This window comes from Eretmochelys imbricata, chromosome 3 (genome assembly GCF_965152235.1).
Source record: "Eretmochelys imbricata isolate rEreImb1 chromosome 3, rEreImb1.hap1, whole genome shotgun sequence".
In the NCBI taxonomy this organism is placed as follows: Eukaryota; Metazoa; Chordata; order Testudines; family Cheloniidae; genus Eretmochelys; species Eretmochelys imbricata.
In genome coordinates this window covers 37,636,523-37,663,868 of record NC_135574.1, presented here as the reverse complement: position 1 = coordinate 37,663,868, position 27,346 = coordinate 37,636,523, and the positions used below count along the sequence as shown (strand labels likewise).

Sequence of the window (27,346 nt, the reverse complement as noted above, 5' to 3'; positions counted from 1 at the left end):
TTATTATTAATAACTACACGCCACTAGCCATCACTTTCAGCCCCCAACTAAAACCTCTCCAATGCATCATCAAGAATCTACAACCTATCCTGAAGGATGACCCATCACTCTCACAGATCTTGGGAGACAGGCCAGTCCTTGCTTACAGACAGCCCCCCAACCTGAAGCAAATACTCACCAGCAACCACACAACAAAACCACTAACCCAGGAACCTATCCTTGCAACAAAGCCCGTTGCCAGCTGTGTCCACATATCTATTCAGGGGACACCATCATAGGGCCTAATCACATCAGCCACACTATCAGAGGCTCGTTCACCTGCACATCCACCAATGTGATATATGCCATCATGTGCCAGCAATGCCCCTCTGCCATGTAGATTGGCCAAACTGGGGACAGTCTCTACGTAAAAGAATAAATGGAAATAAATCAGACGTCAAGAATTATAACATTCAAAAACCAGTTGGAGAACACTTCAATCTCTCTGGTCACTCGATTAGAGACCTAAAAGTGACAATTCTTCAACAAAAAAACTTCAAAAACAGACTCCAAGGAGAGACTGCTGAATTGGAATTAATTTGCAAACTGGATACAATTAACTTAGGCTTGAATAGAGACTGGGAGTGGATGTGTCATTACACAAAGTAAAACTATTTCCCCATGTTTATTTCTCCCCCACCCCCACACTGTTCCTCAGACGTTCTTGTCAACTGCTGGAAATGGACCACCTTGATTATCACTACAAAAGGTTTTCTCTCCCCCCCTTCACCCCGCTCTCCTGCTGGTATTCGCTCATCTTAAGTGACCAGTCTCCTTACAGTCCATGTGGTAACACCCATTGTTTCATGTTCTCTGTGTATATAAATCTCCCCACTGTATTTTCCACTGAATGCATCCGATGAAGTGAGCTGTAGCTCACGAAAGCTTATGCTCAAATAAATTTGTTAGTCTCTAAGGTGCCACAAGTACACCTTTTCTTTTTGCGAATACAGACTAACATGGCTGCTACTCTGAAAGCTGCTATACAGGCTCCTACACTAAATCCCACCTTCACTGCCATCATTGGAGGTCTGGCCAGAGGAAAAAGGATATGACCAGGTCTTCTTATGCCCTTGGAATTGTTGGCTTCCATTTCCACTCCTTGCAGCCATTGGCAGCTGATATAACATAGAAAATAATTCAGGCTGCTCTAATTTACACAAGTGCTAGACCAATGCAAAACTAGCTCAGGATCACAGGAGTGTGTAGGGCAGTTTTACCCACCCTTCCACCTCACTCCTACCCTCTAACATGGATTTCATGTTCCATGTGCATAGCCAAGGATCTATTTGCCTAGTGCATTTGATTTACTTAATATTGATAAAATTATTGAATTACCAGTGTGCTTTAATAAATAACGTTTAACAAAAGCTACTTATGCTGCCATTAGTAACCACCCCCAGCCCTTGCTGAGGGTTATAGAGGTTTTGTATATGTGGATATGGAAATTTGACCAGATTAATAAAAAAAATTAAAGATTTTTTTTCTGTGGGATTGTGGTTTCCCTAGCTCTTCAAGCAAGTGGTTATTTTAATGTGCATTAAGCAGGGCTGATTAGATGACATTTTTTATTTATTATAGTAAAAGCAAATACTTTTATAACATTAGAATTTCAAAGCTGGGCACAAATATTAACAGAGTCTTACAGCAACCCTGTGAGATAGAGCATGTAAACATTAGATCCCCTTTATAGAGAAGAGAAATTGAGACACAACAAGATTTTGTGTTGCTCAATGTCACATGCAAGTGAGTGACACCTTTGACTAAAGCTTCTGGGTTCCCTGCTCTTGCCACCGGACTATGTGGTATGGATCACTCTTGGCTACAGGCAGGGAGAACAGGAGAATGTAAGTTTGGGAGGGGGGGGGGGAATGTGATTGTTATTAAAAAAAAAAAAAAAGCAGGTAGATTTCATCCTGCAAGCCTGTGGATGGCATGGTTCACTGTTTTGGTTAATGTTAGCAATGAAACAAGGGAAGAATCTGAATTTTACCAAAATCGGTCATCAGTTTTGTTTTTGAAAACTCTGCATTATTATTTTCCTCTTTGCAAATATCCAGTGCTCTCTTGTGACAGCTGCAAACTAAAATAATCACCCACTCCCTCTTTCTCAAATAATCATTGTTATTTACAGCAGTCTGATCCTGTTTGGGATTCAGCCGGAGCTGGTAGAGGTTATGATGTCATGTGGGTCCCTCTCTGTGGCCTGATTTGGTCAGGACAGCCTTCAGGATTGGGGTGATGAAGGTCTGTGGTCCCAGGAGATGGTGGGAGTGGCAGGCATGATGGTGAAGCTTGCTACAGTAACCAATTTTTGTTACCCATGGGGCTTTTAGCAGGGAATGGAGCTGCAGGGATGAAGCCCTGAGTTCTGACGCCCCTCATGAAGCTGAAACAGGGAGCAGAGCCACAGAGCTGAAGCCCTGAGCCCCAGCGCTCCCCCGCAGATCTAAAGCCCTAAATCCCCCTCCCAGAGCCCTGGTACGCCGAGGGTCAGAAGCCCTTCCCCCACCCCACCCGAAGCCCTGACACCACCCCACCTTGCGGCTGAAGTTCCAACCCCTATGCCTCCAGAACATCTTCTTCAGAGTTTCTGAACATTTCAGAGTTACGAATAACCTTCATTTCCGAGGTATCTATAAGTCTGAGGTTCTACTATATATTCCTTTGAGTATGCTGTCAACTTTTCTGACCATCGATATTGACAAAGAAATATCAATTCTTGAGCAGGGTGGAGAAGACCTGGACCATCTTGTTATGTCTCAAAATTCTTGCCAGTTTCAGTTGAAGTGTATGATGATTCATAGTGTCGTAAGTAGCAGACAGATCAACACAAAAAGCCACTCTCATTTTGCAAGTTTCAAAGCCAACTTTGACGTATTGAGATAGGTTTGCAACTTGACCACAGCGTGAAAGCCCTGGGCAGAAACTGGTTTAGTTATCAAACAGCTGGCTTTCCATTGTTGGTGCTGTTCTACTCATTATAATCCTCTTGTATAGCTTGTAGGTTGAGCAGAGTAAGAGTATTGGTCAGTAACTCTTTGAAGAATTAGCCTCTGTACATGGTTGAGTGGTGCAACCATGTTAGCCTGTTTCCACAGCCTGGGTATCTGTATTGTCTCCATGCAAGAATTCAAAAAATCAAGTAGCCTCTTCTTTGCTGTCATCTCAAAGTACAGCAATAGTTCATTATATCCATTGAGTCTGGCTGTCTTTCCACATTTAAGTATCTTCATGGCTATCGTCAACTCCTTAATGTTGAGGGACTCATTGAGGACTTCATTGTCTCTGAGAAGTGATTGAAGTTCCTGCTTAATCTGTTTCATTTTGTGCTTCGCTTCATGGACTGTTTTACCAAGTAGAATAAATTGGTGTGCTACTTGGTTGGGAGAGACTGTGCTGATATGCATTGATGGTTGTCCTTCAGTGTTCAGCTTGCAAATGGTGGGCCATGTTCTTTACTATTATAGCACAAATTTGTTGTTTCAATCAGCTCGCTCCAGTAGTTGCACTGCTCCTTTTGGACCTCTCTTATAAGCATTATCCTGAGCACAATGGTTTCTTCACTGAAGGGATCCAAGTCAAACAATCTGACATATTTTTAATATTGTTCACTTGTTTGTCCTCAAAGTCCGGGCATATATAACATCCAGCATCTCCTAGGATTTGCTGTTGGGCAGTCTTCCACGCCATGGAGAAAAACTCTCCATAGTGCATGTGTGTTACAGTAATCTGACAAATGGATCCATCCAATTCAGCTGTAAAGCCTTCCCAGTCAGCCTTTCTGAAGTTGAATCTCAGCAGGTATTTTGTTTTCTTGGGTTGTACTGCAGCCTCAGTTGACACTTGCACTGGTCAATGTTATGATTTTTCTGAACTTTCAGAGATGACAAAGACGAAGTCAGGATTGTTCCTCTTGTTCCGTTGTGCACTTTGGAGAGTATATTTATCCTGGAAATCATAGAGCAAACTCAAGTTGTTTGTTGCTGCTTGCTTTTCAACTTTTTCACCATTATTGTCATTGTTGGAGTATCCCCAGATGGTGTTGACTTTTGAAGTTGCCTATACTCCAAGATATGTGGAGGGGTGGTGGTGGTGTTTCCTGGCAGGGGACAGTCAGTTGGCCATGCTAACTCTTTGGGTAGTTTTTAAAGAGAAATCACTGCTATTTGTTTGAGTTCAATAAGTTCCATTGTACCATGGTGTTTCACAACAGTGTTTTTCACCAGTCTTTTGTTGCATACACGAATTGTGCTACTGTAGGTGTTGCTTTTGACATTCACAGCAATATACAGGCCAGGTATGTTTGGTGTGGTTGTCTCTATCTCTGTCTCTCTTGCAGGCACTTTTATGCCAAACAGAATGTCAGACTTCTCTGCTGATATTGAAATGGCAATTTTAGGTGCAGTCTTGGGCTGAGGCCCCGAAAGGGGCCATTTATGTCAATGTTTATGTCTATATCTCCTATTGTGGTCTCAGTCTATATTGTTAGAATTGGTTTCTCCCATGGTTAGTTGCAATACTAGATTAACAGAGTATGACATGAACATATCTGACAAAGAAGAGAAGACGTTATGGATACCTCACACCGCCACAACTCCCTTACTGACTTTCTGCAGACATGAACCCTTTGTGTGGGTCTGCACTTCCTTCCAAAGAATCTGATTGAATTTGTCTCTTTAATTCTGAGACACACAAGTCATGTCAAAGTCCATATATATGAAAGGAACACTGAGGAATTTCACATATTTTTCTGCTATATAATGACTAAGGGACTAAATTATATCAGTTGGTTTAAAATATTGAAACTTTCTTAATTAGTTACAATATTTTAGAATAATGTAATTAATTGTTTTTAACTTTAAAGACAACCTAATAAGATGTTTCTCCAAATTATACCCTCTTGGTTAATGAGTCAAAATTTCAGACATTCCATCTTTGGAGAGCAGCAGGATCTTGACTTACTCTTTCTAGTTTATAAATGTATTTTTCAAATTTAAAAGTGTTGGATGTTGGTTTGAAGGCTTCATTAACATGCAGATTAGCATAAATAGCACAAAGTGATTAGTTGATATGAATGACCTCGAAAGAGTACATTTCAAATCCTAATGTGTGTATTAATGGAGTTCAGGAAGCCACATTCATCATCCTGTGACTGATATAAAAAAAAAGTAAATACGGACTCATTTAAATATATACAAGTCTTTACCAACTGTTTCCTCAACCTTTATCATGAGCATTTTTCATCACAGACTGCTTTATGTACTGTGACAAAGTTCCTCCTCTGCCTTGGTGGGTCCTGCACTTATTGGTGGATTTGCTCCCCTCAGAGATTTACGGCAGCCCTCAGTTTGGCCACTTTTACTAGTGGCTCAAACCTGCCATTCACTCAGCTAACCTCATCACTGGCCAGCATGGGGGAAAGCAAGAAGAACAATCCCCTAGTGGGTCAGGGGACAGGCCAAGGACTTTCGCCTCTGGTGGAACCCACAGTCCAGGTCAATTCCTCTTATATTCAATAGGGGGAAGGGGGAAGGAGAGAGGGGGAACCCAGGCCCACCCTCTACTCCGGGTTCCAGCCTAGGGCCCTGTGGATCACAGCTGTCTGCTGTGTTTCTTGTAACAGCTGTGTGAAAGCTACAACTCCCTGGGCTACTTCCCCATGACCTACTCCCAACACCTTTTTTATTCTCACCACAGGACCTTCCTCCTGATGCCAGATAGTGTTTGTACTCCTCAGACCCCCAGCAGCACACCCTGTCACTCTCAGCTCTTTGTGTGCCCCTCACTAACTGAAGTGAGGTCCTTTTTAAACCAAGTGCCCTGATTAGCCTGCCTGTCTTAATTGATTCTAGCAGCTTCTTAATTGGCTCCAGGTGTCCTAATTAGCCTGCCTGCCTTAATTAGTTCCAGCAAATTCCTGATTGTTCTGGGACCGCCCCGTTACCTTACTCAGGGAAAAGGGACCTCCTTAATCTGGGGCTAATATATCTGCCTTCTATCACTCTCCTGTAGTCATCTGGCCTGACCCTGTCACAGTACACACTGTTTATGACGGCCCAGTTGCAAAGCTAAAATAGACTGTTGTAACAATGTGAATCGGAGGCTTGAGTAATGGCCTATAAAATGAATCCTGTGCATTTTTTCAGCTGTTATCCAATTTATCAATGATGTTCTTCAAAACAGAACTTGCTAAAATCCCAAATCTTGCTAAAATTAATCATTAATCAAATTATACATATAGTACATTAGGAGGAAAGATGGTCTAGTAAATAGGACACTGAAAGGGGGCCTAGGAGACCTGGATTCAGGTCCGTGATCAATCACAGAGTCCTGGGTGACCTCAGGTAAGTCACTTACTCTACCCTGTGCCTCAGTTTCTGTAAGATGAAGCGTAATACTTACATACTTCACAGGGCTGTTGTGAGGGTAAAATGCATTAATGACTGTGATGCACATAGATAAGTGATGAAGGCTACATAAGAATCTAGTGTGTAAGACAGGGTTTGTTAAAACTAAAAGCCAAGACATCATTTATTGTAGGTTCCCATGGGTTTCCCACCTCTTCAAACAAAGTAGCTGATCTAACGCTACAAGGCACAATACTAATTTTTCAATGTAAAGTGTTACTTGAGATTGCTCACTTTTCTTTCTGCTCAGACTCTTACTGTGCGGGAAGGATGGATTAATACTGACTTTCCATTTACCGAAGATCTGAGCTGCCCTACTTTTTTTTTCTTTTGTGACCTGAATGGCAAGTACTTCTTTGCCAGTACTGGATTTAGCTTTCAAAACAATTCTGTACGGACATGGCAGAATGGGTCAGGCACCGAATTGCACAAATTGTACTGTTGGAAAGAGAAAAAATCTTGGTTTTCATAGATTTGCGAAAAGGTCAAAATATGGGTTTTAAGAATTATTAAATCAGTGTTAATTAAAAAATAAATGGTCATCCAGTAACTGAGGAATTTGAAAAATACTAAAAAATAATGTGAAAACTTACCATGAACAAAGATGCCTAACAAATCCAACCTAAATGATCTTATGCGTTCCCAAAGTATGCTTTCTCCACCATCCTTTTTACTCATTTCAGCTGAAGGTTCAAATTCAGTTATTTATACCAATTGAAGTTTCTAAAATATGTGCAGATATGTAATAGGCTGCACATAAAACCTTCAGTTATCTGAACCATTCAGGAATGTGGTATAATACAGTTCATGACTGGCAGAGCTACAACTCAGTCTCAGCTTTTAATGAACAATTTTTATAGAAGTTGGGGTAGAAGAATGATGTTGTGGCCTAGGCTCTGCATTGGAATTCAGGATAGCTAGGTTCAGTCCTCCGCCTTTCCACAGACTTTGTGTGTCCTTGAACAAGTCATTTAGCCTGCCAGTGCATAAGTTCTCCATCTTCTGCTTGTCAGTTCTCTCTGTTTTTATTTATATTGTGGTAGCCCATAAAGGCACCAATCAGACAGCATGGTCCTGTGATGTTAGACACTGTGCAAAGGGGTGAAACAAAGACAGTCCCAAAGAGATACAATAGGTGAACGCACAGGTAAATGGAGGCTGGGGAGGATGTGTGTGAGTTAACAGCTATCAAGGGTAAGTTTGCATATTTCTGTTGAGGATGGGGAGCAAAAGGAGAGGTGTTGCGGTTTATATTACAGGTGGCATCCCCTTTACTGTATGTTGGGGGGCAGGGAAGACCAATATTGCAAACCACCCATCTTCAGATATAAGGAGTTTTACCCCAAAATCATGAGACTGGCTTTGCAATTGTGAGATTTAGAATGAATGACTGAATAGTTCTTTTACTTTTCCATCTGGTTTTTGAGTTTCCAGGGTGCACGCAGGCCATGTTTGCAGCTTTTTCCCCCACACCCAGAAGGGCTTTTTGCTAAATGAAAACTGAGGTTCTCATATAAGCACTTGGCTTCAGGAGCTGGGCTTTAAATAAAACATCAGATATTGCTGAACTCATGGTACAATTGCAATTATATCAAAACTGAGAGAAATACCTTGGGAAAATCATCTAACAATTGTATGCAAAGAGGCCTTATAGTACAAACCTTTTGATTATTTTAACTCGGTATATATTTAAAAGACAATTCTTGTATCCTGTTAACATGGCTGAAGTGCTCTGGGTGGCCAAGGAAAATGAACTCCTGCTACAAGTCTATATCAATCAGGAAACAGAAATGTAAATCTTGCACTACATTTAATTTTTTCATCCTTAATGTACCACTTACCTGTCATGACAGGTGCATGATATGAAATTGTTTTCAGAGAGCACTGGGTTTTTTTCTGTCTTTACGTAAACACAAATTGTCCTTCAACTTTTAATATTTCTCAGTTTCTTCAGTAACTGTGGGTATACTTGGTTTTATCATTTGATGGGGTGGCTTGACCCACAAGATATTCTTCATTCCAATGATAAACATTATTGTTGTATTTCTGTCAAAACAACAGAGATGGAGGTTTTGTTGCAGACTATTTTGCTTTCTGTGGCTGGTTCTCTTTTGATAAAAAGTAGCTGTGATTTGTCACACTGACAGGTACACCTACTGCGAAATGCTGGCGATGAAGTTACCATCACTGTACAGTACCTCAGGGAAGCTCCATCATTTCTAAAGCTCCCATTAGGTAAGAAGAAATTAATGGATACAGGTAATTTTTTTTCCCTTTGCAATATTTCTCATAATGAGCAGACACTGACAGAAATAGTGTGGCGGTTCAATGATCAGACAGAACACAGCTTTATCCAAGCAAGCAGGCTGGCCAGCTGAGATGGGCTGTTCTGCCCCCCGCCTTCCACCTTCTCCTTTTATTATATTTCTCCCCCTAAGCATTACACACTGCTACCCAAAGGAATGCATGACGTTGATTAATATACTTAGCTACCATCCTTTATCTACTACAATCCTGGTTCTCAGGCCTTGAGCCCAGGCTAAGAAAGCCTCCCACAGTTGCTGTCCAAACAATCAAGTTCTCATGGTTCATATCCAGCCCTTGTCCTTGGATAGAGCAATGTGTGCATTGCTTCTACAAAACAGTCAGGGTGTGCCCTGCCTGCTTCCAGGTGGAATAGCTAAACATGAACTCTTCATCCCCCCGTTTTTTATTTAATGAAATTTGGCCATCTCATGGTAGCCATCAATTTGTTTTGTCATGCTATTTAACTCCCAGACAGACAAGGACATAACCTGGGGAGCTTTCCAGGGCGAAATTTTACAAAGTCTTAACAAGGAAGGAATACATTGTACACAGCAGCAGCAAAAAAAATAAGCCCAATGATTACAAACACAGAATAACCAAAAAGCTCAACATCTGCAATACAATCATCTAAAAGGGGTACACTTCTTTTACTACAATTGTGACCAGCAAAAGGCAATATAAGTATCATTCTGCTAAAACAGCAAAGGGTGCCATCACTTAAATTTGCAGGAATATAATTAAAGGTGCGTGAACCGCAAATAAAAAACCATCCTGATGGTAGGATGATATGGCCATAATTATATGAAACATTAACAGCATGGGAACAATTTAAAAGGGGTTGAGAAATTTTTCGACAGCCCAAGGGCACCTTTGTACTAGTGCAGTTAACTACACGCGCACAGGTGACATTGTGAGCTCCGGCCGGGTACGGTGTGTGGAGGGATATAGCCGTGCGAGGCAGAGTATAGTTGGCCGGGCCCCAATTAGCCATGCTAGAGTACTGGGAGGAAAGATTCGCATAAGCAGAGAACAGTGTCTTATTCTCCATCTCCTCAGGATGATGACATACTGGAATAAGGCATATACCTAACAAATCTCCGGCTGCTACAAAATTAGGTAAACAAAAGTGGGTAACATTTGCTATTGAAGCCAATCTTTCCCATATGTTATATGTCATTCGGGCTTGTAACGGGGGAAGCGCTTCCGAGCCAACCCCTACAGGAAATAGCAGGCACAAAAGGCACACAATCATCACAAAATTAGCAGTGATTTGGGCGAGAATCGCCACAAACAGAATCTCAGGAGTCTCTGGCTGTTGATCTGCTGCCAGTCTTGGTTGAGCCGCGGCGACCAATGCTTTTACTGCTCCCCATGTCACGGGCTGGCTTGGGACGCTACGCCTCCTCCGTTTCCGTCCCGTCGTTGTCGACTCGGGGGGGCAACGCGATCTCCTCCAAGGTCAGCTGAAACTCTGGTATGGGATTCGACAGTCCCTGGTGCCATGCCATGTTGTTTAAGTGCCGGTCGCACACACCGAGCTGGAACCCACAACGGTCCTGCAGGGAGAGACACAGCAGCATATCCCCGACCCCAAGTGATTAGAGGTACTGGGCCCAGCCACTGTGGATCGGGCAGCTGACGGTAAAAGACACGCGGTCTTTCCAGTACCTCAGATTTGTGAAAATGCCGATCCGCAGGGGTCTGCTGATCTGCATTCAGTGTTAAATTATTTAAAGTAAACAAGAGGATATGCATTTGTTGTTGAATGTCTCCTAAGGTTCGGAGACGCAGCTCCCCTTGTTTTAATTGTTTATCTAGCAAGGTTTTGAGCGTGCAATTGGCACGTTCAACAATGGCTTGGCCCGTGGAATTATAAGGGATTCAGTGTTTAAGACGGACGTCCCAGCGGGCACAAAAGGTGGAGAGGGCTGCAAAGTAGTAGGCTGGGGCATTATCTGTTTTAATTTGGCAGGGGCGACCCATAACAGAAAAGCAGGCCAGCAAATGGTGAATAACTTTGTTAGTGGCTTCCCCACGTTGTGGGGTTGCCCAAAGGAAGCCTGAATAAGTATCAACGGAAACATGTAAAAACGAATAGGGGCGAAATTGTGGCACATGAGTAACATCCATTTGCCACAGCTGATTTGCTGCGGTACCTCGGGGGTTAACGGCATAAGAAAAAGTAGGAGCAGCAGCAGCACAGTGAGGGCAGGAACGAACAATGGAACGTGCATAATCAGCAGGAATGTGAAACTGCCGGGCCAAAACAGAGGCAGACTGATGAAAAAAGGAATGGCTTTCAATGGGGTCAGAAAAAAGGGAATTTACCTGACCACGCAACGCACCATCGGCGCGTGCATTGCCCTCAGTGAGTGGCCCAGGCAGAGGGGTATGACTGCGAATATGAGCAACAAAGTAAGGGAAATGACAAGTGGCAAAAGGGTGCTGCAAAAACAAAAACAGGCGAAGGAGGTCTGCATCAACCTGAGGGGTAATGAGGGCAAGGGGTAAATGATCAATTACCTGATAAACATAATGGGTATCCACAATTAAATTAAAGGGACAATCAGCAAAAAATTGAAAGGCCAAAATAACAGCAGCTAATTCTGAGGGCAAAGGGGGATGGTGAAAAAACAATCTTTTAAATCTAACACACAAAGTTGATTGGTTTGAGGAATTAAATTTGGATTTGGTAAGCCAAATTGCAAGGGGCCCATAGGTTGGATGCGTTTATTTATTTCCCTAAAATCATGTAACAGCCGCCAAGCACCCGATTTTTCTTAATAACAAACATCGGGGTGTTCCAGGGACTAGTGGAGCTCTCCAGTCGCTGTGCTTGCAAATGCTGCTGCACAAGCGAATGAAGTGCTTTTAGCTTTTCTAGAGGGAGGGGCCACTGGTCAATCCATACGGGCTCTAAGGATTGCCATACCAAGGGTAAGGCGGAGGGCACGGTGGGTGAGGGAGGGTTTTGGGCCATCAGATGTTAATATCGAGGGTGGTGTCTAACTTTGTAAGTAAATCATGGCCCCAAATATTGAGGTGGACAGGGAGTACAAAAGGGCGGATAGTAGCAAGGGTACGGCCTCCCGGTTTAGAGACCGTGACCCAAGACAAACTTTGGCGCCCGGGTTTACTACCCCCGATCCCCCACAATTCTCTAGAAGGAACCGTAGGCCAACTAACCGGCCACTCCAGATCACGAATCACCGTAACGTCAGCTCCAGTGTCCACCAGCCCTGTAAAAGGAACATCATTTAAGAGAAGTGTTAACTGAGGTTTCGAGGGGCGGACTGACATTGTCAGAGCAACAAGTGGAGAAGACGCGCTGTGAGACGGCGAGTGAGACAATGTCAATCCAAAGCCGCCTCCGCCCCGAGTTCGATCCTCGGCAGCTGGCACTTGATAGGGGACTAAAATCAATTGTGCAATTGACCGTCCACGCGGGAGCGACTGTAGAAGATGAGTCCACACCTGAACCTTAATAATGCCAGTGTAATCAGCATCAATGACCCCTGGAATGACAAAAAAGCCCTGTTTCCCAGCATGTGAGCGAGGGAGAACAAGACCTACAAAGCTGGCAGGGAGAGGTCCCGTCACCTGTGTAGGTATGGCACAGACCTCCCCTGGCAGCCGAAAGTCAGTGTCCTCCTGCATGATCAAATCAAGCCCTGCACTTCCAGCAGTCGCCGCCCTCATAGAGTCTACAGATTGTAAAGCAGAGGAGCAGTTGTCTGAGTAGGAAACACCCCCGTTTGGCCCTGGGTTCGGGGGGGACCCGTCGCGCGGTTTCCCGACCCGCTACGACACTGATTAGCCCAGTGATAACCTTTCCCACATTTGGGGCACTTCTTTGAGGGTCGGGCTGGTGCCTTAGATGAGCGGCACTCCCGCTGAAAATGACCCTCCTTACCACAGCGGTAACAATGCTTCCCCTCCTTCCCAGTTTTTCTGAGGGTGGCAGCCAGAACTCCAGCCTTGTGGGCTTGTGTGCCAATGTTCTGGCACGCCCGCAGCATGTCTGAGAGCTCTAAAATACCAGAGGCTTGTGCTGCCTGGAGAGCACGGTGGCAATCCTCGTTTGTATTTTCAACTGCCAATTTTAACAGGAGCTCGTGAGCTGCCTCAGTGTTATCCACCTGTCGGAGGATAGCCTCATGCAATCTGTTGGTAAAATCCAAAAAGGACTCTGAGGCACCCTGACGGATACTGACAAAGCTTTTGGTAGGCTTGCCTGAATCCGGGACCTTCTTGAAAGCATGCTGGGCACAGGTGGAAATAATGGGGAAGACGGCCTGAGGGAGTTGAGACTGCATCTCAATAGTAGCAAACGGGCCCTCCCCTGCCAAATGCTCATAAATGATACCGTGCTCTCTATGTACCTGAGCTTGGCGTTCTGCCATCTGCCGATACTCACTAAGCCAAATAACATACTGACTGGGTGACAACATCATGCGCAGCAGCGTTTTCCAATCCTCAGGGATTAGGGAGTACCCAGTACCCATCCCTTCAATGAGACCAAGCACAAAGGTGCTAGTCAGGCCAAATTCACGAATTGCTTTCTTTACCTCTCTAACCACCAAGTATGGCAAAGTGGTCCAGGTGCCCACGGGGTTGCCCTGGTCATCATTCTGCCAAGTCACCGGGCAAACTGAGACCAGATCAGCCAGCTCCTCCGCTGTAAGATCTGATCGAACTTTCGCTGCGTGAACCATTTGTTGCACCAGCGAAAGCTTCTGAGCAGATGCAGATGATCCTCCGGGGGGCCCCACGGGGGGAGGGTGATCACACACCGGCTCCGGTGGGGAAGGCCAGGGAGGCGGTGGTAATAGAGGCACTGGGGGCGAAGCTGGGGGAGGGATGGTTGCAGGAGCGGACGGGAGTGGCGGGATCGGCAGCCCCTCTGTTGGCGCTGGAGAGGGCCTTTCCGAGGCGACACGCTGTGTCGCATCGCCAGGAGGGGGGATGGCTGCAGGAGCGGACGGGCGTGGCGAGATCACCAGCCTCGCGAGGGAGGGCCTGTCGGAGGCGACACGCTGTATCGCGTCGCGGCAGAGGTGCCAGGCATGTAAAGTCTGCACGGGCGCCCGAGGCTCTTCGTGCAATGTCTGGCCCAATCGCTCCCAGTCCGCTGGCTTAAGGCTTCCGGCTTCAGGATACCACGGGCACTGGGCACTCACCTCCTGTAGCAGGAGAGTGAGTTCTCGAGTGGGACAGTCATGCTGAGCCTTACGCAGCAAATACTGCAGCTCATTGCGGTGTTGCACTTGCAAAGCAGAGAGGGAGCTTCCCATACTTACCACAACGAAAAATACTCAGCGGGATCCACGAAGCGGATGAGTGACGCGTCTGAAACCCTTGCCGGGCGAGGTGAGTGCTGAGGGCCCCACGTTGGGTGCCAGTTGTGGCGGTTCAATGATCAGACAGAACACAGCTTTATCCAAGCAAACAGGCTGGCCAGCTGAGATGGGCTGTTCTGCCCCCCCGCCTTCCACCTTCTCCTTTTATTATATTTCTCCCCCTAGGCATTACACACTGCTACCCAAAGGAATGCATTAATGATTAATATACTTAGCTACCATCCTTTATCTACTACAATCCTGGTTCTCAGGCCTTGAGCCCAGGCTAAGAAAGCCTCCCACAGTTGCTGTCCAAACAATCAAGTTCTCATGGTTCATATCCAGCCCTTGTCCTTGGATAGAGCAATGTGTGCATTGCTTCTACAAAACAGTCAGGGTGTGCCCTGCCTGCTTCCAGGTGGAATAGCTAAACATGAACTCTTCAAATAGTAATCTTATTTTCAGATGTTTTACTGCAAGAAGGTTTATTCTTTAATGTAGTTTATTATTTAAGGTTCAATGTGTAAGAATATAGGCCCAGATTTTTAAATATATATATAGGCTTTGCTGCGCTCTGTGTTGCAATACCTAAGTCAGTGGTCTCCAACCTTTTTACGCTAAAGATCACTTTTTGAATTTAAGATCAACCCAGGATCTACCCTGCCCCTTCCCCAAGGCAAAGGTCCCTCCCTCCATTCCCCCCCCCCTGTTGCTCGCTCTCCCCCACCCTCACTCACTTTCACCAGATTGGGGCAGAGGGTTAGGGGGGGGAAGGCTCTGGGCTGGGGCTGAGGGGTTCAGAGTGTGGGAGGGGGCTCCAGGCTGAGCCTGGAACAGGAGGTTGGGGTACAGGAGTGAGGGGTGCAAGCACTGGGAGGGAGTTTGGGTGCAGGCATAATATGGTCACACTGCACCTAGTCTCATAGAATCCACTGGTCACTTCATGAGTTTTACTTTTTATTAGTGTCATTTGTGGTTTATATATCCAAAATCCTTCAGGGATTGTCACAAATCAGTGTAACATTCTCAACTCCTGGGTGTGGATTGGCTGAGCCTGGGGTAGGGGGTTGGGGTGCAGGAGTGAGGGGTGCAGAAGGTGGCTCCAGGCTGGGGCAAGGGATTGAGGTGCAGGAGAGGGTGAGGGGTGTGGGCTCTGGGGAGAGTTTGGGTGCAGGAGGAGGCTCTGAACAGGGGCAGAGTGTTGGGGTGTGGGAGGGGGGAGGGGTCTGGGCTCTGGGAGAGAGTTTGGGTGCAGGAGGGGGCTGTGAACTGGGGCAGGGGGTTGGAGTCCAGGACGGGGTGCGCGATGCAGCCTCCGGCTGGGAGGTGCTTACCACAGGTGGCTCCTGGTTGACAGTGCAGCAGGGCTCAGGCAGGCTGCCTGCCTGCCCTGGCCCCACAACGCTCCTGGAAGTGGCTGGCTGCTGGCACATCTCTGTGCCCCCTAAACGGGAGTGGGGCAGTTGGTCTCCATGTGCTTCCTGCTCCCACAAGTGCTGCCTGCTCAGGGAACTGGCCAATTGGAACTGGCCAATGGAAGCTGCGGGGATGGTGCTGGGGACTGGGACAGTGCGTGAAGCCCTTCAGCAAACTTCCACTGGATTTTAGAGTAATTTTAAATACCTGTTTTTAACAGATTTAAAAGCCTGAAAAAAACTACTAAAAACCCAAACATACCCAGTAGTGTTCAAAACTTGGTAGGGGTTTATTCGGTAACCTTCCCATCGAATGTGGTTTTAGCACGTCTGGCTATATAACAAACATTTATGAGAGATACAGAGACAGGTGCTCTGGCTGCTTCGAAAAATTAAATAAAGTTGAATCGTTTCTTTCTTCTCTAGCTAAAATATGTGCATAAATTGTTATGGAGAAAATGAGCCTTATTGTACAGTTCTATGAATGTATTTCCATTTTTGCTAAGCCCAACAAATGTGCATGGAATAGAAGCATAAAAAAGCATATAGACATAAATGATTGTCATTCTCTGTTATGTGTTATTAAGTTAGAGACTTGATAGGCCTATTAATGAGAAATGATTTAAGAGGAATTTCAAGTGATTGCTGCAGACAGAATAATGAATTTTGGTGATAATGAATGTGGAGTTGTGAGTTTGAGTTTTACATGCATTTCTCAATATATTCAGATTGCCATAGTAAACTAAATGTAAAACATACATTATTTTAATGTGAAGGTTGCACAATTAAGCATGCAAAGAAACAAAAAATGTAAGAATTAAATCTAAAAGCAAAACCTAAACCCTGTCCTCTTTGGCATTTGTATTGTAATAGTCTTTAATTATGTAACTGCATACTATTTCTAATATAATATATATGTTATCTGTCACCTAAATAGACATACATATCTCAGATAAGCTGCCATCACCCAATATATTTACAGACAACCTCCAAATGCATACATGCCCGAGGAAGAATTAACTCAAAACTTGGCTTTTGAGCACATAACCATGCAATATTAACATTGCAATCATGTGTTTTTTTGCATTTAATTTCCCAATCAAAATAATGAATATCTCCAATTGTCTAAAATAACAGGCATTCAGCAACAAAAGAAATCAGATCCATTAATAAAGTTTACATGTCCACTCAATAGGCACCATTCAAGCCAAGAGCTAAGATGTATTTACAAACCAGTGCGTGCATATGCCCTTAATGCATGACTAGGGAATTTAGCTATTAATTTTAATGGGAGATGTGTGGCTAAATTCTCTATTCAGTTTTCAAAAACTCAACCTGACTGTAAAAAGGCTTAATCTGACAAACACTTAAACATGTGAGTAATCCCATTGAGCAGTCTATACATAAAGATATCTAACTGCCTTCATCTCTCTCATCCTGTAAAGTACAGCCTATGATCAGATGCATGCTGTTGCTTGTCATGCTAAAAGGCAGTCACGTTTGTTTTTGTATAATGTTGTTTGTATTTCACCAATTCTCACATTGTAATCCTTCCTCAGTTGAAATAATAATGGATTGTTTAATATTTTAACATAGTTAAGCACTTATCTATCACCTTCTGATTTTCAGGTTCCCCTGGACCATCCAGTGATCATAGCAGTGGAGCTTCCTCACCTCTCTTTGACAGTGGTTTACATTTGAATGGAAACTCAACTAACACAGTAAGCAAATTGAGTCCAGTTAGTCTGATCATAATCTGTGTTACCACTACCTTCGCAAACCTAATTTCAAATGGTGAATCAAAATGAATCTCTTGTCATTTTCTTCTAAATTATTTAGTTGTCTAGGATATTATCGTAAGGCCATTGGCTAACTTCTAAAAGTTGGAAACAATACTTTTTCAAGTGAACTTTCACATGCTTTATTGAATTTCATAGAAATACAGAAGCCAAGATATTCCTGCCATGCCAGAAGGTATTTCAAGATTTAATTAGTGAGAAACCAATTTACATGCTAGGAATGAGAACATGAAAAAGAAAAAAGGAAGGTGGGCAGGGGGGGAGGGAGGGAATAAGAACATTGTATTAACAATATGTCTAAGTTGAACCAAAATGAATGCCGGCTATTTTACAGTTCTACAGCGTGTAGTTTAGAAATGGGCAGATGTAACACCATGCAATGGTCTGTTGGATCTGCTGTTTGGAGACTTTTTCAAGGCAGGTGATTATTCACCAAAGCTATGGCATGCATGATAGTTTTAGCAGATAGCACTGTTGCTTCTTTAATATGAAGTTTGTGGGTACGCAAAAAAAGACAAAAGACACAAGCAGCCTCTACATCGTCACCCGCACCCTTCTTTTGCTGACTTGTCACAATCCTAATCTTTACACTTGGGTGCCAGCTTTCCCAAAGAGGATGGGAAGGGGAGGAGCAGTGGTGCGGCCATAGCCTTGATAACCTGTTACTTCACCCAACAGAGTGAGGCTAGTGTAGAAACAAGGAAAACACATATTGTACCCAGTAAAAGGGTGCGATAGGAAACTTCTAGCCATGCTTCCCCAGCACTCCCAGAGGCATTGTGCATCAGTCCAGCTCATTGTCTCCAGGAGCTCCGACTGGGATAATGCACATCTGCAGACACTGTCACTGTGGGTCACAGTCTTGCTGTAATAGGTCTGTTGATGCAAAATGCATCAAATTCACGTTTCTTCGCCATATCATCAAGGCTCATCACGCTTATGTATTTTTGATTCATAGTGTCAGTCCCCTCATCCCTTCAGCCCAGGCAGTGTTGTCTGTCTCTACTGCCTGCTTGTCTGCTGCTCTCAGAAACATCATTGTACGTTCTCCCATAGCATCTTCCCTTGATGATGCCCATTCCCAAACTGACCCATAAGGCTAATACTCACTCCACCACTAGGACTTGGTGTCAGATGACAATTTGATTAAAAAAGTAGAGCAATATAAAATTAACATGAAACATATGACATGGATTAAAAGCTGGCTAAAACTGATAGGTCTCAAATTGTAGCTAGATGGGGGAATTATCACCAAGTGGGTATGTTTCTAGTTGGGTTCACAGGGATTGGTTATTGGCCCTTCACTGTTTAACTTTTTTATCAGTGACCTAGAAGAAAACCTAAAATCATCAATTATAGTTTTCAGACAACACAAAGATTGGGGAAGTGGTAATTAATGAAGAGGACAGGTCACTGATACAGAGCAGCCTGCATCTCTTGGTAATCTGGGAGCAAGCAAATATGTTTTAATATGGCTAAATGTAAATGTATATGTCTAGGAACAAAGAGTGTAAGCCAGAGTTACAGAACGGGGGACTTTATTCTGGGAAGCAATGACTCTGGACAAGATTGCAGGGTTGTATTGGATAATTAGCTGCACGTAAACTCCCAGTGTGACGCTCTGGCCAAAAGGGCTAATGCAATCCTTGGATGCATAGAAAGGGGAATCTTAGTAGGAGTAAAGAGGTTATTGTACCTCTGTCTTTGGCACTGCTTGAATATTATGTTCAGTTCTGGTGTCCATAATTCAAGAAATATTGATAAATTGGAGAGGCTTCAGAGAGGAGCCATAAGAATGTTCATAGAAAGACACAGAACCATAGGGTTAAAAGGGACTGTGAGGGTCATCTAGTCTAACCCCATGATAAAGATGATTAGAAAACATGCCATACAGTGATAGACTTAAAAAGTTTAATCTATTTAGCTTAACAAAGAGAAGTTTAAGGGGTGACTTATTTAATACCTATAAGTACCTAAACAGGGAACAAATATTTGATAGTGGGCTCTTCAATCTAGCAGAAACAAGTATAACATGATCCAATGGCTGTAAATTGAAGCTAGACCAGTGGTTCTCAAACTTGTTCCGCTGCTTGTGCAGGGAAAGCCCCTGCTGGGCCGGGCCAGTTTGTTTACTTGCCGCGTCCGCAGGTTTGGCCGATTGCGACTCCCACTGGCTGCGGTTCGCTGCTCCAGGCCAATGGGAGCTGCTGGAAGCGGTGGCCAGTACGTCCCTTGGCCCGCGCCGCTTCCAGCAGCTCCCATTGGCCGCGATTGGCCGAACCTGTGGACGTGGCAGGTAAACAAACCGGCTCAGCCCGGCAGGGGCTTTTCCAGCACAAGCGGCAGAACAAGTTTGGGAACCACTAAGCTAGACACATTCAGACTGGAAATACATTTTTAATGGTGAGAGTAATTAACCATTGGAACAATTTACTAAGTGTGGTAGATTTTCCATCGCTAACAATTTTTAAACCAAGACAGGATGTTTTTTCTAAAAGATATGCTTTAGGAATTATGCGCTAGGAATTATTTTTGGAAACAAAAAAGACAGTTTACCATCTAACTATAAGGCTACAGACAATAGGTATACACAGACCAGGGACTACAGGAAAACAATGAGACAGTACTGATCAGCATGATAGGCAGTGGTCTCAGCACACCGGCTGGCTTATCATTGTAAAGTATTTTATAGGTATCATAGTCCTTGAGAGTTTTAAGGAGGGTTTAAAGAAACAGAATGGAGAAACTTTGCAGATGTTACAAGGAGCTCCTCCCATGGGAGAAAGCACGAAAATGCTGCTTTGAAATAATTATTGTTGGATTTCTATTATTCAAGCTCACATCTAATTTAAGATAGGGTTTAACAGTAAGAAGAAGAAAGACGAGGAAGAGAAAGAAAAGAATAATGAAAAGATGAATCAACAGGGCCAGATATGTAGACAACTCTTTGAGGCAGGGACCATTTATGTTTCTACAATGCCTAACAAAATGAGGACCTGTTCCTGATGGCGGCTATGGGATAAATAATATTAGATACTAGAAAACTATTGCTAAGGTCTCTTTCAGATACGTGGTACCTCTCCAGATTCTAGACATCTGTAGGCTACTTCCTTCATCCTCCATCTGGGATGGGTGGTTTTTATGCTATGGTTCCCAGATAACATAGTGATGAGCTCCAGTATAAATGACCAGATAGAAAGTCTAGTGCATGGCTGAGGACTAAGTACGTTGGATACTATTTTGCTATATGATTTGCCTTTTTACTGTGCTTTTTGGGAATACTCCCTCCTTTTAGGTGATTACTATGAGATGTATTACTGGTCTTGGGTACCCCATATGCTGATTTTTAGTTACTGTATAAAATTAAAAATAAATGATTGGAGTTATATGGCCCCATAACAAAGAAATCAGAGTTTATGTTGCTGAGATGGAACACTGAAGATTGTGGGCAAAGCTCAAAATCTTGTAGGGAGAGAGAGAAAGAAAAGAGGGGTGAATATCTAGAAACAGTTTAGCTTTTAAATATCGTTGGACCAGATCCTTCTGAGGTGTTACAGTCTCACAAGAGGAGCCAAGTATGTACCCAAGAAACTATGGAAAAGAGATAAAGCAGAGAAAAGTACTTCATGGTATATACCTGGCCAAATAGAAAAGTCATGACATCCTTTCATAGGAAAAAGTTTGAAAAGGTTGCCCATTACTCCACGAAAAAGCAAATGAAAAGGCAAGATTTCAAATGTTCTGAAAAGAAAGTGGTCTTAGCTTCTGAGGTGGCCCACTGAAAGCATAGAAGCAGAGATACTTTATCAAAGTAAACTGTGATCAAAACAGGCCAGCAAAGAGGTCATGAAAATGTCAGTTGCAAACCAAAGGGTTTTTCTATTTTTTTAATAAATGTCATCATTTACACAGTAAAAAAAACAAAACAAAACCAGGACTATTGTTTTTCATGAATTGCTCACTTCTAAAAGTGGCCCAATTTGCTGTCATACTTTGTGATGATTCTCAAAACCCTTTAATGGAGCTCCTGGACAGAGGAGATCAGACTGAGCCCAGGCATGCTTGTTATTTTTCTTATTATATTGCAGTAGTATTTAAAGGCCCTGTCTAAGATCGTTCCCTACTGTGCTTGGCACTATACGAACATACAGATAGTCAGAGAGAACTCCTGCCCCAAAAAGCATGCAATCTAAAAAGACAGAGATTGGAGAGGGGAATTATTATGTCCCTTTTACAAATCTGTCTGTCTATCTTATATGACGCCCTTCACCATAGTTTCTGATTGCCATCCAGTCTAGTGCCTTACCTGCAAGACCATGCTTTCGAGTGTGCTCACATCAGAAATACACATGCTTGTCAATAAACTGTTTCCTTAGCAATGAGTCCCATTAAATAAAAATATCCACATACTCACTGGAACTATGTGAAAGAAAGAGAAAAGTAACTTTCAGAACTGTTTGTGCCTTTGTTTTACACCTTTTGCATGGTGCTTAGATTCTGTGATGAATGATAGGCTGCTTGGTAATGATTATAGATCTGTATCCCCCAATATAGTTGGGGTGGTGTGTTAGACTATCAGAGGGAAACAGAGAAGTTCCTATGCACTCCCAACACACTCACACGTCGATACAGTCACAAGAACAGTGAATACAAGCCATTAGTCTGAATAGCTTGTTCCATTGTTGGGTACTTAGACCATCAAAGGGGTATTCCTCTACATGGACTTGCTGGTCCACTAGGAAAACTAGTTTGATGCAAAAGCATGAATTAATATCTTGGCCCTGTAAAAAGGACACCATTGGGCAATATGGTAGTTGATCCCAGACAAATGGTGAGGGTGGGGACTTTCAGAAAACTCAGATTCCTGTGTCCACGCTGGGTCCCAAGAGCCCATTTTTTTTTTGCTTCCTAAAAGAATGTAACTTGGTTCTGTTCTGTTCTCTTGAAGAGGGAATCCTGTGTAATTTAGCTTGTGGAGAAGCATAAAATGAGATGAGATTAAATATGCTGTGCGTTGCTTTAAAATCCTCTTTTTTTCTCTAATGCTTTATTCCAACTGTCACATAAAAATACTTTGTTTTAAGAAGGCTTTTGATCACTATACCACAGTTCACAGGTTTACAAAAGGAGGAAATGCAGGAGGCCAAAACTCAGTTAGGCCTGAAGGGTGATCAGCGCTTGGTACGCATAGGATACTGTAATTAGCTCCCAGTGGAAGAATTGCATGATTCTACCCCAAGACAGTAAAGAGCAAGAGACCTAAGACCTGAGTTAGGTGCTCTTGGAGACATTAATAAAGGGGCAGAGGTGCAGCTAGCCCTGCAACCATGACAGATACTACAGTGGCAGGTGCTTTAGAAATGTGCTTTAGAAACTATATATTGTAGAGATAGGATAGAAGTGGGATATCCTACTCACTGGTCTGGCTACTTGCAGCCTAAACATTCCCCAGCTAACCCACCTATCTAGATTCCTGGGTGGGTTATCTGGGGAATGTTTAGGTTGCAAGTAGCCAGACCAGTGAGTAGGATATCCCACTTCTATCCTTTCTCTACAATATATAGTTCTGTTTTTGAACATGTAGATATTGACTGTCATTTCGAACTGAACAGACCATTTTTTCTCTTATTGTCTAGTGAACTCTGAAGTTTGAGTTTATCCTGAATATCTGTTTCCTGCAGCTTTTTTCTTTTAATTTTCCTGTGATGTTTCAAGATTTCAGATGAGTGTCCTGGCTATGAAAGAAACACACCTAGTGATATCTGGTAGAATCAACCTCCACTCCACATCTGAAAATCTAGGATTCCATCATCAGGATGAAAACATATGGCTATGAGCTTGATGAATCCTTGTTATAAGTTGAGTTAAAACCCCCATTGAGGTTGATAAGTGTGAATTCAGCCTTCAAATAACATAGTTGAGGGCTTTTGCTTACAGTTAAGATAAAATGGTGTGTGTGAACATGCCCAGGAGCTTTTGGCTGAGTATTGTTTTGCATAGAGAAATAGAGGGGTGTGTGTGTGTGTGTGTGTGTGTGTAAAAAGCTAGAATGGAGCTTTTGGATCTGATGTTGGCTAAAGAGCTTTCGGGTTTATAAGCTAAAAAACTGCTCCTTTGCTCAGGGTAATGTACAGGACATCGTACATTACTTGTAAATAAACAAGATTGCAGAAAATACCAGACTTCCTCAATCTCTACTTCCAGCTGGAACATCCTCAGGGCCCTGAACTTTGACTAGCTACTTGGAATGACAAGGGGCAACACTATTAAGAGTGTATTTCTTGAATCTCTAGTTGATTTCCAATTCATGCTCTTTCATTTAGAAATGTATGAGCATAAAATGTGACAAATACTAAGTATAGCTACCTTGTTTAGGTACTGGTTATGCTCATTACAGTAGTCATCAATATCTCAGTCTTCCATTGGGAATGCTGAGGAGAAAAGGGACAAGTCACAATAGATGAGCACTGTCAGGCACATTTCAATATTTCAGATGACAGCGGCTGCTTCAGCAGTCACAGTTTAAGTGCACTAGGTGTCAAAAGACAATAAACAGCACTGTGTTGGTTCCCTTTTTCTGTTTTAATGAAATATGAGAGAGGAGAGGAGTCATCTTCTGTATTTTCCTTAGAAAAGCAAAGCACTCTTTTTTAATACTGCTGTGGTAAGGTTGCATTTCTGAGAAAATCACATATGAGAAGTAGGAAAAAACCTATAAAATGACCTTTTCCATTCTTCTACCAGCGTAGATTTGTTCCCTTCACTATATTTTTAAGTTCTTTATGCAATCTGTTTAAATAACTCAAGTAATGGAGATTTCACTACTGCCTTTGAAAATATTTTATATTATAGTTATTCTCAGTGTTAGGAAATGTTTTTTATAATGAGTAAAACAGCATATAGAATCTCTATGTTGGGATCTAATTAACTGTGAATTAATGTGAGTTTTACTGTTGACTTTAGTGGGAGCAGATCTAAGCCAATGCTTGGCATGTTTGATAGTCCTACCCCACTAGTATTTTAATATCTGGCACACCGTTGCCACTTTTAATACTTCAACCAACCTTATTTGTGCTCATTTTATGAATTTAGGCCTGATTGAGCAGGTGAGTAATCCCATCTCTATTCTGCAAAGAAATTAAGTGCTCACTTATGTTCCACTAAAGTTAAAGTTAAGTACATGTGTGTTTTGTCGAATCAGGGCCTTCGATAACAACCTTCTGAAAGTGTAAATAATACTGCAGAGATAAAAGAAACAAAAAATGTTTAACAAGTGCAACCTGAATGAACATTAACTAGCATTTACTGATCTTGGACGTCTAATTCCAGCCAGAGCAATATTCACTGAAAAATTGAAGATAATATAATGATTCATGATCAGGATGGGAGGCTTCAGTTTTAGAAATAAGAGATGGTTCAACCCCATATTATATTTCATCTGAAAGAAAAAAAAAAGATCAAGAGGGATCAGATAAACTACCTGCTCTGGACAGTAGTATCCAATAAGGGCACCTGCTCCGGGTTACAAGTGAAGGCCAACAGCTGATCTAGAGGAGGGAAAATTATTCCCCAAACTGTGGTGAAGGTGGAAGAGCTACAACCTCAGAACGATCTGCTATGTGCAAAAGGGTTTCTAAGAAGAGGGTTGGTGTCCCCAAACAAAATCACTACTCTACATCTCCTTTGTCCCAAGGAGATACAGCGAGCCAGTGGGTGTTCAATGAAATATGGTCCACATTTTAGGCCAAACTCTGTAATGCCTGTATCATCTGCAGATTTCCCCCCTGAAATGTACTAACCCTAAATAAAGTCATCACCAGGTTTCACTAGTCCAACAGTTGAAATGATACAACATTGCAGATGCTGGGATAGCCAGTGTGAGACTCATGAATAAAGGTCAACGTTTTGTGGTGAATTCAAGTCTACTGTATTCTGGAGGAACCAGGCATATAAACAGGATAGCACTCATCCTCTAACTACTTTTTAATAAATCACTCAAAACATTGAACCCTATGTCTGATTGACTGTTATAAACCAGAGGCATTGCAATGGGCTTCTGTCCATCACTGTAGTCTACACCCCCACTGAGGAAGCTACAGATGCTATTAAAGATGAATTCTATCAGCAACTGGCAGCAATGATGCAATCTATTCTGCTGCACATGCAATTTATTATACTTGGAGACATGATGTTGTACCTAGTCATCCCAGAAATCTCTTCAGAGCTATACTCAGGCCATTTTGCTCCAGAGCAATAAATGACAACTCTAAGATTACTGTCCCTTTGTGCTTATCACAACATTACCATTACTGGCAGTTTGTTCGGGTGTTTAGATATCTATCAGGAAACGTCAATATCCAACAATGGCCAGATGAGGAATGAGCTGGACCCTGAATCAGTCCAGAATTGTAGTATAGCAATGTAATACTAGGACTACAGAGGTGCAGAAGCCCCGGCAAACACTAGTCATCATCTTCTTGTGGCTAAAATGGCATTTGCTGCTTGATTTCAACTAAGTTTGAGGCACAACACGTATATAAAAATTCATCACTTGCTAACACGTCACAGTGAAAAACAAATTTGATGCACCACATACTCTTCTGGTTGATGTAGAATTAGCCTAAATGGCCATAAGAACAGGCATTTCAGAAGCCATAGATGCCATCCCATAACCTACAAGCAATGCCCCTGGCTGTGCAATTGAGATATTTCAAATTTTGCAAAAGAAATCTGAAGCCAGACAGTGCTATGATGACACTGAACATAAACATTTATAAAGTATTTTAAGTGAGATCAAAAGTGGATCATAAAGCTTATTCTGAGAACTTGACAAAAGAGGCAGAAGTGGGAATTAGATCTAATAAATTCCAAACTGTATGCAAAACTATTCAATCACTTTGACCCAAAACTGGACTTTGCATCGGGTCTATGCTCATAAACAAGAAAAAGTTCTGCAAAGGTAAAAAGAATATTATGAGTCTGCACTTAACCATCCTGAAGCAACTCCATGTTCAGATCTGGATGCATTAGCAGTAGATCATAGAATCGTAAGACTGGAAAGGCCCTTGAGAAGTCTTCCAGTCCAGTCCTCTGCACTCAAGGCAGGACTAAGTATTATCTAGACCAGAGTTTCCCAAACTTGGGATGCCGCTTGTGCTGGGAAAGCCCCTGGTGGGCCCGGCCAGTTTGTTTACCTGCCGCGTCCACAGGTTCGGCTGATTGCGGTTCCCACTGGCCGCGGTTTGCTGTGCCCAGCCAAAGGGGGCTGTGGGAAATGGCGCAGGCTGAGGGACTTACTGGCTGCTGCTTCCCGCAGCCCCCATTGGCCGGGCACAGCAAACCACGGCCAGTGGGAGCCGTGATTGGCCGAACCTGCGGACGCTGCAGGTCAACAAACCTGGGCCAGGGGCTTTCCCTGAACAAGCGGCGTTCCAAGTTTGGGAAACACTGATCTAAACCATCCCTGATAGGAGTTTGTTAAAATTAGGTTAGACAATCTGCAATGATGGAGATTCCACAACCTTCCTAGGCAATTTATTCCAGTGCTTAACCACTCTGAAAGGAAGATTTTCTAATGTCCAACCTAAACTGCCCTTGCTGCAATTTCAGCCCATTGCTTCTTGTCCTGCTTTCAGAGTTTAAAGAGAACAATTTTTCCCTCCTCCTTGTAACAACCTTTTATGTACTAGAAAACTGTTATAATGTACTTCCCTCCCCTGCAGTTTTCTCTTTTCTAGATTAAACAAACCCAATTTTTCAACCTTCCCTCATAGGTCAGGTTTTCTAGACCTTTAATCATTTTTGTTGCTCTTCCCTGGGCTTTCTCAAATTATTTCACATCTTTCCTGAAATGTGGCACCCAGAACTGGATACAGTACTCCAGTTGAGGCCTAACTAGCATGGAGTACAGAGGAAGAATTACTTATTGTGTCTTGCTTAAAACACTCCTGTTAATGCAGCCCAGAATGATGTCTGTAACAGTAAGAGTGTTACACTGTTGACTCATTTAGCCTGTGATCCACTATCACCCCCAGATC

General features: G+C 43.0%; 1 protein-coding gene across 1 annotated transcript in view; it reads left to right on the top strand.

Moving 5' to 3' along the window:
- Positions 1-27,346, top strand: part of SNTG2 (syntrophin gamma 2) — a 280,115-nt gene that overhangs the window by 97,141 nt on the left and 155,628 nt on the right. The window contains exons 7-8 of the mRNA XM_077811468.1: positions 8,597-8,684; positions 17,140-17,231. Coding sequence (XP_077667594.1) covers positions 8,597-8,684; positions 17,140-17,231 — 180 coding nt within the window. The remainder of the gene's footprint in view (positions 1-8,596; positions 8,685-17,139; positions 17,232-27,346) is intronic.